The 14,097-nt window shown below is 41.5% G+C and overlaps 4 protein-coding genes across 5 annotated transcripts; 3 read left to right on the forward strand and 1 right to left on the reverse strand.

Annotated features, from left to right (window-relative positions):
- Nucleotides 1-2,167: 2,167 nt before the first annotated feature.
- On the forward strand, nt 2,168-4,423 carry LOC104826082 (probable inorganic phosphate transporter 1-3). Its single transcript, XM_010558601.1, has 3 exons — nt 2,168-2,219; nt 2,526-2,956; nt 3,165-4,423. The coding sequence occupies exons 2-3, from the start codon at nt 2,553-2,555 to the stop codon at nt 4,330-4,332; spliced, it is 1,572 nt and encodes a 523-aa protein (XP_010556903.1). The 5' UTR covers nt 2,168-2,219; nt 2,526-2,552; the 3' UTR covers nt 4,333-4,423.
- A 1,186-nt stretch (nt 4,424-5,609) lies between these two features.
- LOC104826083 (probable inorganic phosphate transporter 1-3) lies at nt 5,610-7,666 on the forward strand. Its single transcript, XM_010558602.1, has 3 exons — nt 5,610-5,694; nt 5,797-6,211; nt 6,317-7,666. The coding sequence occupies exons 2-3, from the start codon at nt 5,808-5,810 to the stop codon at nt 7,491-7,493; spliced, it is 1,581 nt and encodes a 526-aa protein (XP_010556904.1). The 5' UTR covers nt 5,610-5,694; nt 5,797-5,807; the 3' UTR covers nt 7,494-7,666.
- A 765-nt stretch (nt 7,667-8,431) lies between these two features.
- LOC104827378 (probable inorganic phosphate transporter 1-6) lies at nt 8,432-10,660 on the forward strand. The gene is made up of 2 exons (XM_010560551.1): nt 8,432-8,501; nt 9,096-10,660. Exon 2 carries the CDS (start codon nt 9,119-9,121, stop codon nt 10,658-10,660), a length of 1,542 nt encoding a protein of 513 aa, XP_010558853.1. The 5' UTR covers nt 8,432-8,501; nt 9,096-9,118.
- A 149-nt stretch (nt 10,661-10,809) lies between these two features.
- On the reverse strand, nt 10,810-13,861 carry LOC104826084 (cryptochrome-1). Of its 2 annotated transcripts, none has more exons than XM_010558604.2 (5): nt 13,399-13,861; nt 12,887-13,304; nt 12,484-12,708; nt 11,685-12,391; nt 10,810-11,601 (listed from the first exon to the last, which is right to left on the reverse strand). In XM_010558604.2, the coding sequence occupies exons 2-5, from the start codon at nt 13,197-13,199 to the stop codon at nt 10,978-10,980; spliced, it is 1,869 nt and encodes a 622-aa protein (XP_010556906.1). In that variant the 5' UTR covers nt 13,200-13,304; nt 13,399-13,861; the 3' UTR covers nt 10,810-10,977. The 2 variants fall into 2 exon arrangements, with proteins under 2 accessions (XP_010556906.1, XP_010556905.1); XM_010558603.2 differs by having other exon boundaries at nt 11,685-12,397; nt 13,399-13,857.
- Nucleotides 13,862-14,097: the final 236 nt, after the last annotated feature.

Genomic DNA, 14,097 nt, shown 5'->3' on the forward strand with positions numbered 1-14,097 from the left:
ATAATCACTTCGGAAAATTTATCCAACTATTTGATTATATGATGATGAAATCATTTGTATACCGTAATTGCAATATGGTTATATTATCAATATAGTTGAAAAATTGCAAATAATTTTCATAGCGATATACAGACTGGCACTGTATTAAATTTGTCAAACTAAGAGTTGAACCAATCTTCTTCCTCCGTCATTTTTTAATACGTTCACTAATCTTTTGACAAAATTTTAACGTATTCATTTATGTCCGATAAAATTAATAAAATTCATAATAGTGATTCCCGTAGAGAATTGAATCCACAATTCCTTGATTGCACATTGGTTGCATTTGCTTATTTATAGTATAAACATTTTAATTGTAAAAAATTATATCATTTGTATTACAAAATATTTAATTTAAATAAATTATCTTTTTTTTATAATTGATTTCTATCAATTTAATTTGAAGAAATTAAGTTACATCCAAGCCAATGAATTTAGATGCATGGAAATATTATTCGATCAAATTCGGTTTAGTTTTGTACCGTTTTATATAATAAAGTGCAAGATTACGGTTCATCCAATTTCGAGTGAAATTTTATCATTTTATAACATGAAAACATGTCATGTATATCGGATTAAAAAGTAGGCGAAGTAAAATTATATCGAATAATCAATGACTACATATGGCATTAATAAATGAAATATTCCGATTGAGACAGATCGTGTGTTGGTATCTCCTATTTCATGGGATCATGTTGCGCACCTAGCTTTTTTTTTAATCCTCTTCCACAAAGAAATTCGGCTGTTTTACTACGGAAAATCTGTCGGTTATTTATTTTTTATTAAAAACAAACAAACAAATAAATAAATAATATATGAAATACTGCCAATTCAACATATATATATATATATATATTCTAATTATTCGCATAGATATGAATATAACTTCAATGCATACAATTGTTTTTCAAAAAAAACATAATTCTATTTTTACCAAATAAATAAGATTAACCGGATATATTTTTATACATAATGAAATTACAATGATTTCAATTTATCTGATCACCACACAAAAAATCCATTTTAATAAAAATAAACGAAAAACACTCAACCTAAAAAAAAAATCATCCTTCTCCTTTTTCATCAGTTTTTCTTATAACTTAGGTGCAGTTGCCCATGTTTATAGACATTGTTTCAGAAGGTTCAATGAAGAGTTATGTAATTTTTTAAAAGAAAGTTCACATAAAGTTACCTATAATTTCAACAATATCAAGATCTATGCATATCTCTGTTAAATGAAAAAATATATAAGATATAGAAATATCCATTAAATTTTTAATATATCCTTCCATAACAATAAATACAAACCTAAAATATTCAACAATTTTTCGATTATCAATAAGAAATATGGTTTTCTAACAATTCGTATGATAATAATTAAACAATTGTCGATTTTGTTTAGGGACCACCAACATGTTGTATCAAATATAAAAATGTTATAGATATCAAGAGTTCGACTTGATAGAGAATCACATTTTTACCCTTTTTTAGGGTCAAATCTCCGATTTTACCCAAGAATACAATAGATATTATATTATCTATAAAGCATGTTGAATAGAATATATACAATTTGGAAATTTGAAAAGAAAAATGCTGGACGAGGTACGCGTCTCCAGGTGACATGTCAAAGATTGTACCCTACGGCTAAAACCCGTACGGAAGTTGGAACGAGCTTGTACGTTTTCCGACAAGCGATACGAAGACCGTGAACCTTGACTTGTACATCGTGGATGTCTTCTTGATTATTAAGGATATCTTGCGCTAAAAAAAAGGGGTTTTCTTATATGTATATATTTTTGGCGTAATTTTAGTTTTCAAAGTGATTTCTTCTTTTAAACCGATAAATTTGAATTTCTTTAAAAAAAATGATATTTGTGGGATAAAATTGAAATGAGTTCTACTAATTGGTTCTTCGTGTGGGTTAATTTGGATAGATTAATGTAGGGGTCAGAAATCCAAATGATATTTGTGGGATATTTTTTTTATTAACCCCCCCAATATATATATATATAACCAGAGGGGGCATATACCTTGGAAGATGCCGGAGATCATGTAGCCATCAATCTCCCATCACTTTTGCAATATAAATAGCCACCATTGTTAGCCTCATATATCATATATCATCACCATCCCAAGGCTAAACCCTATATTTCGCAGCGAATTAACATTAGACTGATCAGGTGAACTGTCTCTTCTTCAGGTTTCTCTCACTCTAATTAGTGAACATGTAATCTTTTCGACGTGCAATAACTTATATATATATATATATACATGCATGTGTATATATACGCTTTAATTAGTTCATGTTGATAACTTCGATGTTTTTCTTTCATCAAGTCCTCACTCTTCTTAACAAGTACAAGTCATAGATTTGATAAACAGAAAAATAATATAGTTATCAGTAACTGATGTGCGCGTTATTATCGTTTTCTTCTATAACCCTGATTTCTGTTTTGAACAAGATGTAACATTGGTTTTGTCTGCAGATCGAGTTGTCGGAAGGTCAAAAGACAATGGCTGAGGATCAACAGATAGGAGTGCTCAAGGCACTGGATGTGGCAAAGACGCAGCTTTACCATTTCACGGCCATTGTGATAGCCGGAATGGGATTCTTCACCGATGCGTACGATCTCTTCTGCATCTCGCTGGTCACAAAGCTCCTCGGCCGTCTCTATTACCATAACCCTCAGTCAGCTAAGCCCGGAACCCTCCCACCGGACGTGGCTGCAGCCGTCAATGGTGTCGCCCTCTGTGGGACGTTGGCCGGTCAGCTCTTCTTCGGGTGGCTCGGTGACAAACTCGGACGCAAGAAAGTGTACGGTATCACTTTGGTCATGATGGTCGTTTGCTCGGTTGCCTCTGGCCTCTCCTTTGGCAACTCTGCCAAGGGTGTCATGACCACTCTCTGCTTCTTCCGGTACATTAACGCAAAACATACATATATATATATATATATAACTGGTTAAATATTTCATGTCATAACCTGATCCGATATATATATATGTTGTACGTAACACAAGTATTTTGTTACATCCCCATTTATTCTGCTAATAGAAAGAACACCTACAGCTATCTAGCTATATAATGTATGTAGATTTATTAATTACAACACCCTGCCGTCACAGGTTCTGGTTAGGGTTCGGCATCGGAGGTGACTACCCTCTCTCCGCCACCATCATGTCTGAATACGCGAACAAGAAGACTCGTGGGGCTTTCATCGCGGCAGTATTCGCCATGCAGGGCGTCGGGATCTTGGCCGGAGGTATGGTAGCGCTCATGGTCTCAAGCATATTCGACCACAAGTTCCCGGCTCCAACGTACCAAGTGAACCGAAATCTTTCGACTCCTCCTCAAGCAGACTACATATGGCGTATCATCCTCATGGTCGGCGCTCTTCCAGCCGCATTGACCTATTATTGGCGTATGAAGATGCCCGAAACCGCCCGTTACACGGCTTTGGTCGCCAAGAACGTCAAACAGGCAGCTCAGGACATGTCCAAGGTTTTGCAGGTTGATCTGGAAGTCCAAGAAAGGGAGGAGGAACTCATCAAGGACCCGAAACTTAGCTATGGCTTGTTCTCCGCTGAATTCTTGAGACGCCACGGGCTTCACCTTCTTGGTACAACCTCTACATGGTTCTTGCTCGACATCGCTTTCTACAGCCAGAACTTGTTCCAGAAAGATATTTTCTCGGCCATCGGATGGATTCCAAAGGCAGCCACGATGAACGGTATCCACGAGGTGTTCATGATCGGCAGGGCACAAACCCTAATCGCGCTCTGCAGTACCGTCCCCGGTTACTGGTTCACGGTCGCATTCATAGATATAATCGGAAGGTTCTGGATCCAACTGATGGGGTTCTTCTTCATGACGGTCTTCATGTTCGCCATAGCCTTCCCATACAACCACTGGATCAAGCCGGATAACCGCATCGGATTCGTGGTGATGTACTCTCTCACTTTCTTCTTCGCCAACTTTGGACCGAATGCAACGACGTTCATCGTCCCGGCAGAGATATTCCCGGCCAGGCTGAGGTCGACGTGTCACGGAATCTCTGCCGCGACAGGGAAAGCGGGTGCGATCGTGGGAGCGTTCGGATTCTTATACGCAGCGCAGCCAAAGGACAAGACGAAGGTGGACGCAGGATACCCACCAGGCATCGGAGTGAAGAACTCTTTGATAATGCTCGGCGTCATCAACTTTGTCGGAATGTTGTGTACTTTCCTCGTTCCTGAATCCAAGGGCAAGTCCCTCGAAGAACTCTCCGGCGAGGCCAAGGTCGACGAAGATTGATATTATTATTTCCAATCATATCACCTTTTTCAATTATACGAAATGTGTTTTTTTTTTCTCGGGTGCTACGTTTTTTTTTTGTTTATGGTTGTCGTTGTTTGATTCGGTTTATTTTGTAATGGAATGTCTATATACGTTGATTTTCCGGGCGTGATAATGTGATGTCTACTTGGTGATCGTTGATTAATTTTTTATTTTCCGTATCTTATATGGTTCATTTCTTGAATAAACTGAATTTAAAAGAGTAATTAGTATTCGTTAATGTGAAAGAGGAAATACAAAGGAGAAATTAAGAAGTGTCGTCCACTCAGAAAATCGCTGCTTTATAAAATTAATGGTCTGCATGATAAATTTGGTCATAATTAATGGCCAACAATAAAAACCATTACCGTTTCTTCTTTTTTTAATTAATAATAAGTCAATTCGTGAAACTATATTTTATTTATTTTTATAATGGTGGGTTATTATTCTACTAGTTTTGACTTTTTGGAAATCCTTTTCATGACCAAATTGTCACTCTAATGTGAACTAATCCTGCATAAAAAGATTCACAAATGGTTATTAATGTCTGTGAAATTTCAATGTCCGTGAAATATATATTGATGGAGTTGGAACGTATAATATATAGTTAGGGATTGCTGTATACGGCGTTAATACACGAAGATACTTCAAACATGGAATGCACTTCGTTTATGTTTTATTTATTAGTTTTCTTTTTCATCTCTGTCTCCAGATCATACAACGGGTGGATCCAAATGTCAAAGCCTTCGAGTTACACGTGTCACTGTTTTGCAACGGATACGACAATCTGACCAAATTGGCATATTGCTGTAACATAATTACCATATTACCATTAATAGAATTATAACATAATAGTTTTTTATATCGATTTTTTCAGTTTACACGTCTAAACCGTTCACATGATCACATCCCTGTTGCTCGTGGTTTTTGAGCAAATATATAATATCGAGAAAATGAAATCATTTCGTAAATAGGGCATCTTAATTAAAATACACTAATTTGTATATTTGACTAATTGAACATATAAAATTATGTAATCAAGTTGGTTGATTGCTATGCATTATTGTTGCGTATAGATATTGAGTTTATAATTAAATATCATGCATTGTGTAGTATCGATTAAGAGGATAGGTTTGTAAATTTTAAAACGTTGAACGAGTTAATAGTATAGTTAATTATATGTGAAAAAAGCATTATTCCCAAAAGATGCCTTTAACACTCTCTCTCCTCCTCTTCTATAAATTCCCACCAAAATTTCGAAATCCAAAATCACCACCTCGTCAACTCCTCATACTGTCTCTCTCGTCTCGGCCACAACTGAGTAACGAACGCAACGACAAGGTGAGTTTAGATTTCCGACAAAAACTTATAACATGTTTCAGATTATAAACCCAGTTTTAGTTTGGGACTAATTAACAATGGTGGGTTTTGTATGTATGTAAGGTCAAAAGGGGATGGCTGAGGACCAACAGATAGGAGTGCTCAAGGCACTCGATGTGGCAAAGACGCAGCTTTACCATTTCACGGCCATTGTGATAGCCGGAATGGGATTCTTCACTGATGCATACGATCTCTTCTGCATCTCTCTGGTCACGAAGCTCCTCGGCCGGATCTATTACTTCGACCCGACCTCACCTAAGCCGGGAACCCTCCCTCCTGACGTCTCTGCGGCCGTCAATGGCGTCGCCCTCTGCGGAACATTGGCTGGTCAGCTCTTCTTCGGATGGCTCGGTGACAAATTGGGACGGAAGAAAGTCTACGGTATCACTTTGATCCTGATGGTCCTCTGCTCCGTCGCCTCTGGTCTCTCCTTTGGCCACGCCGCTAAGGGAGTCATGACCACTCTCTGCTTCTTCAGGTATCTATCGATATTTGTCTTTCACTGATCCTGATCACGTCAAGAAAAAAATATAAACCTTTTTTTTTTCCAAACGACGAGGAGGCCTGATTCGTGATGTTACAGGTTCTGGCTAGGGTTCGGCATCGGAGGTGACTACCCTCTCTCCGCCACCATCATGTCCGAATACGCGAACAAGAAGACACGTGGAGCTTTCATAGCGGCCGTGGTCGCCATGCAGGGCGTCGGAATCTTGGTCGGAGGTATGGTAGCGCTCATAGTCTCGAGCATATTCGACCACCAATTCCCGGCCCCGACATATGCAGTGGACCGAGCCCTCTCGACGCCTCCTCAAGCTGATTACGTATGGCGTATCATCCTCATGGTCGGCGCTCTTCCAGCGGCCTTGACCTATTACTGGCGTATGAAGATGCCTGAAACCGCCCGTTACACGGCCTTGGTCGCCAAGAACGTCAAACAGGCGGCTCAGGACATGTCCAAGGTCTTGCAGGTTGATCTCGAGGTCCAAGAAAGGGAGGAGGAACTCATCAAGGACCCCAAACTTAACTATGGATTGTTCTCCGCCGAATTCCTGAGACGCCATGGCCTCCACCTTCTCGGCACAACCTCTACATGGTTCTTGCTCGACATCGCTTTCTACAGCCAGAACTTGTTCCAGAAAGACATCTTCTCGGCCATCGGATGGATCCCAAAGGCGGCCACTATGAACGCCATCCACGAGGTGTTCAAGATCGGCAGGGCGCAGACCCTGATCGCGCTCTGCAGTACGGTTCCCGGTTACTGGTTCACGGTCGCGTTCATCGACATAATGGGAAGGTTCGCGATACAACTGATGGGGTTCTTCTTCATGACGGTCTTCATGTTCGCCATAGCCTTCCCTTACAACCACTGGACCAAGCCGGATAACCGCATCGGATTCGTGGTGATGTACTCTCTGACTTTCTTCTTCGCAAATTTCGGCCCAAACTCGACGACGTTCATCGTCCCGGCAGAGATATTCCCGGCCAGGCTGAGATCGACGTGTCACGGAATCTCGGCGGCGTCAGGAAAGGCGGGGGCCATAATAGGGGCGTTCGGATTCTTATACGCAGCTCAACCGAAGGACAAGACGAAGGTGGACCATGGCTATTCGCCAGGTATCGGCGTCAAGAACTCTTTGATAGCCCTCGGTTGCGTCAACTTCGCCGGAATGGTTTTCACTCTCCTCGTTCCCGAGTCAAAGGGCAAGTCCCTCGAAGAACTCTCCGGCGAGGCCAATCCCGATCAGAAAGATCAAGATTAAATATAAATATGTCAGGAATTCTTTGCGAGGCCAATTTTCTTCAATTTCTGTTTGTATGAATGATTCTGCAATAACTGTTGTTGATTTTGTGATTTGAATTTTTTTTTTGGTTACAAGTGTGGGATTGTATAGTCTAAATATTTGGTGTTCAATGCATTTTGTTTGTTGATTAATTTCTTCCACACTCTTACCGGACACGTTAGATGGTCCAGAGACTTCTTGTCCCCAGCGCTCGTTATGTGTGGGAATCATGGATTGATTAATCTGAATTCATAATTAATCCCTGGAATCATTTATAAATTTTAATCGAACCTAATCTACGTGAATATTTTTCACAATTTGTTTCTTACGCGCCAAGAAACAGGTTCTTGATTTCGCTAAATTTGCAAATTTATGGTGTGGGATATTATTATTTTATAATAACCGAAACTGAATGTTGATAGTTTTTTTTACATTCCAGTTACCTAATATCTTTTTTTTTTTTTGTGAAAATTATTAACAGCGTAAAGAATAATTAAACCATCTAACACGATATATGTACATATGGACATGTTACAACTTGTTTAATGAGACGAGGAGAACATGGGTTACGAATAAGATATGCATAAGCTGAGATTTTAGATATAATCAAATACGACCACAGAGAATATTCTCAGGATAATTCCTAGGTAATTTTTTATTTTTTAAAATTTGAAGATCGATACCGAATCATATAGTGTTTATCACAAATAATCTTTGTGGGTTTTTTATTTAAAAAAAAAAAGGAAAAATAGATGGAATTAAATGCTAACAAACTCCCCTAAATTCTCGAGATTTTAGTCCGACTTCCACTCTGACTCTGACTTCCAACTTTATTTTTTAAAAAAATATAATTTTATTCTCTCTCTCCTCCTCTCTATTTATACGCCACAAACCCTAGCACTCGAACTGCTCTTCAGTCTCCAGCAAAACTTGATCGGAAAGTACAGCAGATCTCATCGTCCGGGCGGGAACGGCTTCATCGTCACGGTCCGAATCAAATCTTTCTCCTCTCTTTGGAATTCTGTTGGTTTACGTATATGCAATATATTAGTTTCCCGTACGTATAGGTTATATATATATATGTATATGTATAGGAAATTCCATCACGTAAACTCGTTCGCATCATGAATGCAGCGTGTGAAAACGTCGTCTTGATTACCTGACCATATGATCTTTGTCTTCTCTTTTGTTCGCCAGTTGAGTCTCGGTTTGAAAAACTATCTTAATTCTGCCATATGTAGTCCAAATCCGTTATTATACAGTGATTTGTTTCGTATATTTAATGAACACACACACATATATATATATATATATATATATATATATATATATATATATATATATATATATATATATATGTGTGTGTGTTCATTAAATATACGAAACAAATCACTGTATAATAACGGATTTGGACTACATATGGCAGAATTCAGATTATATATATATATATATATATATATATATATATATATATATATATATATATATATGCAACTGCAGTGCTTGTTCATGTTGGGAAAATCGTTCATCTACCTCTATATTCGCATTCATAACGCAACCTTGGGTTTGTTTTTTTGGCAGTCACAAGAAGGATCTTGGAAGATATGGCAAGCGAAGAACGCGGTGTTTTGAAAGCGCTAGACGCGGCTAAAACGCAATGGTACCACTTCACAGCAATCGTGGTCGCGGGAATGGGATTCTTCACAGATTCATACGATCTCTTCGTGATCTCTCTCGTTACGAAGCTCCTTGGCCGTGTCTACTACCACACGCCGGGCTCCTCCTCACCGGGGAGTCTCCCAAACGGCATCTCCTCTGCCGTCAGTGGTGTCGCCTTTGCCGGAACCCTCCTCGGACAGCTGTTTTTCGGTTGGCTCGGCGACAAGCTTGGTCGGAAGAAAGTTTACGGCATTACACTTTTGCTCATGACCATATGCTCCATCGGCTCTGGCCTTTCCTTTGGCAACGACCCGAAAACCGTGCTTATCACTTTGTGTTTCTTCCGATTCTGGCTCGGTTTCGGGATCGGAGGAGATTACCCTTTGTCGGCCACGATCATGTCGGAGTATGCCAACAAACGCACTCGTGGCGCGTTTATAGCCGCGGTTTTTGCCATGCAAGGGTTTGGAATCCTAACCGGGGGGATTGTAGCATTGGCGGTCTCGGCTCTGTTCGAGGCCAAGTTCCCGGCCCCAGCTTACATGGTGGACGCGGCCAGGTCGACGGTTCCTCAGGCCGATTTCGTCTGGAGGATCATTCTCATGTTCGGAGCCGTACCAGCAATCCTGACTTATTACTGGAGGATGAAGATGCCGGAAACGGCACGGTACACAGCCTTGGTCGCCAAGAACGCCGAGCAAGCCGCAGCTGACATGTCAAAGGTCCTCAACGTTGATCTGGAGGCGGCTAGACCAGTTAGGGTTTCGAAGGATGAGTATGGCTTGTTCTCCAAGAAATTCTTGTTCAGACACGGTCTTCACTTGCTGGGCACGACAACGACATGGTTCCTACTCGACATTGCGTTCTACAGCCAGAACCTGTTCCAAAAGGACATCTTCACGACCATCGGATGGTTACCGTCGGCGAAAACCATGAACGCGATCGAGGAGGTCTACAAGATCGCTAGGGCTCAAACCCTAATCGCCCTCTGCAGTACCGTCCCTGGTTACTGGTTCACGGTCGCGTTCATCGACAGAATCGGACGGTTCCCGATCCAGATCATGGGATTCTTCTTCATGACGGTGTTCATGTTCGCTCTCGCCATCCCGTACCATCACTGGACACTCCCAGACAACCGCATCGGCTTCGTCGTGCTTTACTCGTTCACGTTCTTCTTCTCCAACTTCGGCCCGAACGCCACGACGTTCATAGTGCCGGCGGAAATATTTCCGGCGAGGTTGAGGGCCACGTGTCACGGGATATCGGCGGCGTCGGGGAAGGCCGGAGCCATGGTTGGTTCGTTCGGGTTTACGTATTTGGTTCAAGCCATCGGGATGAAGAAGACGCTCTCCATCATGGGTGGAATCAATCTGTGCGGCTTGTTGCTGAGTTTTCTCGTGCCGGAGCCAAAGGGGAAGTCATTGGAGGAGATTTCCGGCGAAGCCGAGGAGGAGATTGCCACTACCACTACCACTACTTCGAGTTGATTAATTTAGTCTTTTTTTTTTTTAATTTCTCGATTAGGGTTTTTTTTATGTTTTGATTATTAGGTTTGGTACTTTGGATTTTCTATTGTTATGTTGTGCCAAAAACTTAATGGTTGATTAGAGTTTTATTTTATGTGAAGCATTCGTCGTTTACAACAAAATTATCTTTGTAATATAAACATATGGATTACAAACTCGAAAACTAGTTATGGCCGAGAACCGTACATGAAACAAACTGGATGCCAAAAAAAAAAAAAAAAAAAAAAAAACAGGGAGGGCATGATTTTTCAAGCTTAAAGGTCCATAGAGAGAATTTCTTACCCATCTCTCGTTGAACTCGGAATCCGATCAGAAGAATCTTGAAGATCCTGCAGGTTTTTCCCTTCGGACATTAATGAACATGAATGCGGAACCGAGAACAAGCTCGTGCTTGTGCTCTGTCTCCTCGCTCCCGAGAAAGAAGACGATTCCGCTGTCGTCGAGTACAGATCCTCCTCGTCTCTGCCTCGTGAAGTCCCGATGCATTTTTTCACCTTCCGGCTTCCCGTTTCTTCTCCGTCTTCTCCCAGTTCTTCAGCTCGTTTAGCTCTTTTGGAACTGTTCTGATGAACAGCCGTCGGTACCCGTTGGTCGGTGGACGAGTTTTCCGGGCCGTTGGCCTCGAGAGCCTCGGAGCTATCGACAACGATCTCGTCTGGTGCAACTCCTGTCAAGATTTGCATCTCTCGCATTCTGAATATGGCCTTGGTGAGATGTTCACGCGCCGTGTCAATGTCTACTATCGGTTTGGCATAGTTCACGCCCAGTTCCACACCGGACGCTTTCAGCACGGTTTCGGGAGCATCCCAAGGATGATGGATCCATTCAGTGGGAAGTCTTGCTAGCTCGGGGAGCCATTGCCGCACATACTCGCCTTCCGGGTCGTATTTGGCACCTTGTATCTGAATCAGAACAGAATTTTTACAACCTGAAAGTTACCTACAAGATAGCTTAGTTTCTAATCTATGAGAGATGGGCTTAGTACCTCAGGGCTGTCCAAGCGGTTGAGTTCGTGGCCGTCGGGCAAGCTACCCGAGATATATTGCCACCCGAGAATGTCACATTCCAAATCAGCATCCAAAAGGGTATCCCAGAAATACTTCATCCCCCATTTCCATGGAAGAAGAAGAAACTTCACAGCAAAACTCGAGACAATCACTCTTATTCGATTATGTATCCACCCAGTCGCCCAAAGCTCTCTCATGCCGGCATCCACCAGCGGATAACCTGTCCGGCCTTGTCTCCAAGCCTTGAAATTTTCGACATCGGAATTCCAAGGGAGAAACCGTAGATAACTCAACAACGACCGCTCATGAGTGAACGGAAAATTGAAACAGATGTACCGGGAGTATTCTCTAAATCCGATAGCTCTAAGAAAAAGCCCGGCACTTTCCTCTTCTTCGGTGTTCTTATCTCTTGCCCATATAATTTGTTTCATCCGAACACACTGGAAAACACGTCTGATGCTTATTTCGCCAAAGTGTAGATATGGCGACAGTAATGAGGATGAGTTTCCCGCAACTTTCTTGCTGTTCTTGGAGTAATCTTTCAGATGGTTCTCGATGAACTCGTTTAGTATCTTATCACCATTGCTCCAACCGGGTGACCATGCTCTAGCCAGTAAAGCGTTGCTCGGTTTCTCGGCTTCGTTTTCTAGCCCTAACTCCTCGACCGAACATTTCTCCACAGTTTCTGTCACTAGCAAAAGAAGAAAAAAAAGCTGGTTCAACCGTTGTTTCTCCATCTCAAAGGAGTCAGATTTCTTACATAACTCTTGGCTTTACCTGTAGTTATTGTCTTCAGCCGCCAAGGAGGAGGAAGTGGAACAGATTCCATTGGCATGTTCAAGCATTTCTTCCAGTAAAAACTGAAAGTCGTAAAGGGTTGGCCTCTCTCGTCATATATCTCCCATGGTTCATACAGCAAATCTCCATTGTAGCTCTGCACAGAAATCCCATGTTCCCCCAGTTTCTCCTTGACTGTATGGTCCCGAACAAGCGAAATAGGATCTACGACAAGAACATAAAAAAAACCCAGGAAAACCGTTATGGTTTACATTCTTGGATTCTGTCCGTATCTATGTGAAGTTTCCATTCTTACCAGCAGTCCATGAAGCTAAGGGACTATCGGATGAAACCAGACATTACACTGAAGAAAAACGGCAAAGTTTGAGAAAGGAGATGATACCGTAGAGGTGGTTGAACACGACCTTTGTGGCGCCGGTGGCACGGACGCAATCCAAGATCGAGGAAATGGTATTGTGGGATTTGATCAGAACGAGTTCAGCTCCGAGAGATTTCAGCGAGTGTCCCAAGTGAGAAAGAGACTGCTTCAGCCACCACCTCGATGCCCTTCCCGGATAGAACTGCCCTTCTTCTTCAGGGCACCATATGAACACAGGGAAGACACGCCCTTCCTGTGCAGCCGCGGCCAATGCCGGGTTATCCTCTATCCTAAGGTCCCTCCTAAACCAAACTATAGTCCTGTTTCTGGTGGCCATGGTTACTGGACAACGGTCAGAGGTCAGACAGCATGAACGTGGACGGTTTTGGGTGGATGGATCAAAGACAGTCTCAGAAATTTCATTCCGGAACAAGTTCTTTCCCTGCAAGAGCAATGAAATCAGACCCAAAACGCCATCGAGAGGACAGTGATTACCAGAAACATGAATGTTTCAAATCTTGATCGACATGATTTACCTTATCAGGATCGAAAACAGAGGAAACCAAACAGAGTTGTTGAACAGATTTTCCGAACGAAAACAGAGAAATCGATCTAACCCTAGACTTTGGAAAATCGAACACCCAAAATTGGAGACATCTTCTAATCCATCCAAGCAAAATACTGGCTGAATTAGATCAATACACTAAAACCCATCAGGCTTCAGAATGAAGTGAAATCGACCCTGGATCCAGGCAAAATTCTGAAATTTACGAGAACCCCAGGAAGAAAGGATTAAAAGTAGGTAAAAAGCACGAGACTTTGAGCAAGATCTTCGAGGAGCTTCTGATTTGGAGCTGTTCACGATATTTTGATGACGACCCTTTATGCGTATGCGAATTGAAGATGAGATCCAACGACGACAAAGGATACGGAGATATATACGTGAGTATATACATACACATGTACATGTATGTATGGGGGATCTGCCTACAGGTAAAAAATGATTTACAATAATTCACCAATAAACAACATTATCCACTGCAAGTGGAGACCTATTAGTTTCTAACTGAAACGTTTTCCGTGATTTAATTTTTGTATGCTTCCCTGCTTAGAGAAGTGAGAGAATAATAAACTTCCAAGGATATTGACGACACATGGTGTTTGATTATTTGATTAGGATAAATCAAAACATGTAATTGCATCATAATTACCAATTACCAAAAGAAGTTGCAAAA

Source organism: Tarenaya hassleriana, unplaced genomic scaffold (genome assembly GCF_000463585.1).
Source record: "Tarenaya hassleriana unplaced genomic scaffold, ASM46358v1 Cleome5, whole genome shotgun sequence".
NCBI lineage: Eukaryota > Viridiplantae > Streptophyta > Magnoliopsida > Brassicales > Cleomaceae > Tarenaya > Tarenaya hassleriana.

What these genes read in the sequence shown, in the direction of transcription:
- LOC104826082 (XM_010558601.1), top strand. Translation starts at nt 2,553, where the DNA reads ATGGCTGAGGATCAACAGATAGGAGTGCTCAAGGCACTGGATGTGGCA. An exon ending in ACCACTCTCTGCTTCTTCCG is followed by an intron (nt 2,957 to 3,164) that starts GTACATTAACGC and finishes CTGCCGTCACAG; the next exon opens with GTTCTGGTTAGGGTTCGGCA.
- LOC104826083 (XM_010558602.1), top strand. Translation starts at nt 5,808, where the DNA reads ATGGCTGAGGACCAACAGATAGGAGTGCTCAAGGCACTCGATGTGGCA. An exon ending in ACCACTCTCTGCTTCTTCAG is followed by an intron (nt 6,212 to 6,316) that starts GTATCTATCGAT and finishes GTGATGTTACAG; the next exon opens with GTTCTGGCTAGGGTTCGGCA.
- LOC104827378 (XM_010560551.1), top strand. Translation starts at nt 9,119, where the DNA reads ATGGCAAGCGAAGAACGCGGTGTTTTGAAAGCGCTAGACGCGGCTAAA.
- LOC104826084 (XM_010558603.2), bottom strand. Translation starts at nt 13,199, where the DNA reads ATGGCCACCAGAAACAGGACTATAGTTTGGTTTAGGAGGGACCTTAGG. An exon ending in CGTGTTCAACCACCTCTACG is followed by an intron (nt 12,709 to 12,886) that starts GTATCATCTCCT and finishes TTCTTGTCGTAG; the next exon opens with ATCCTATTTCGCTTGTTCGG. An exon ending in ACCGCTTGGACAGCCCTGAG is followed by an intron (nt 11,602 to 11,684) that starts GTACTAAGCCCA and finishes GTTCTGATTCAG; the next exon opens with ATACAAGGTGCCAAATACGA.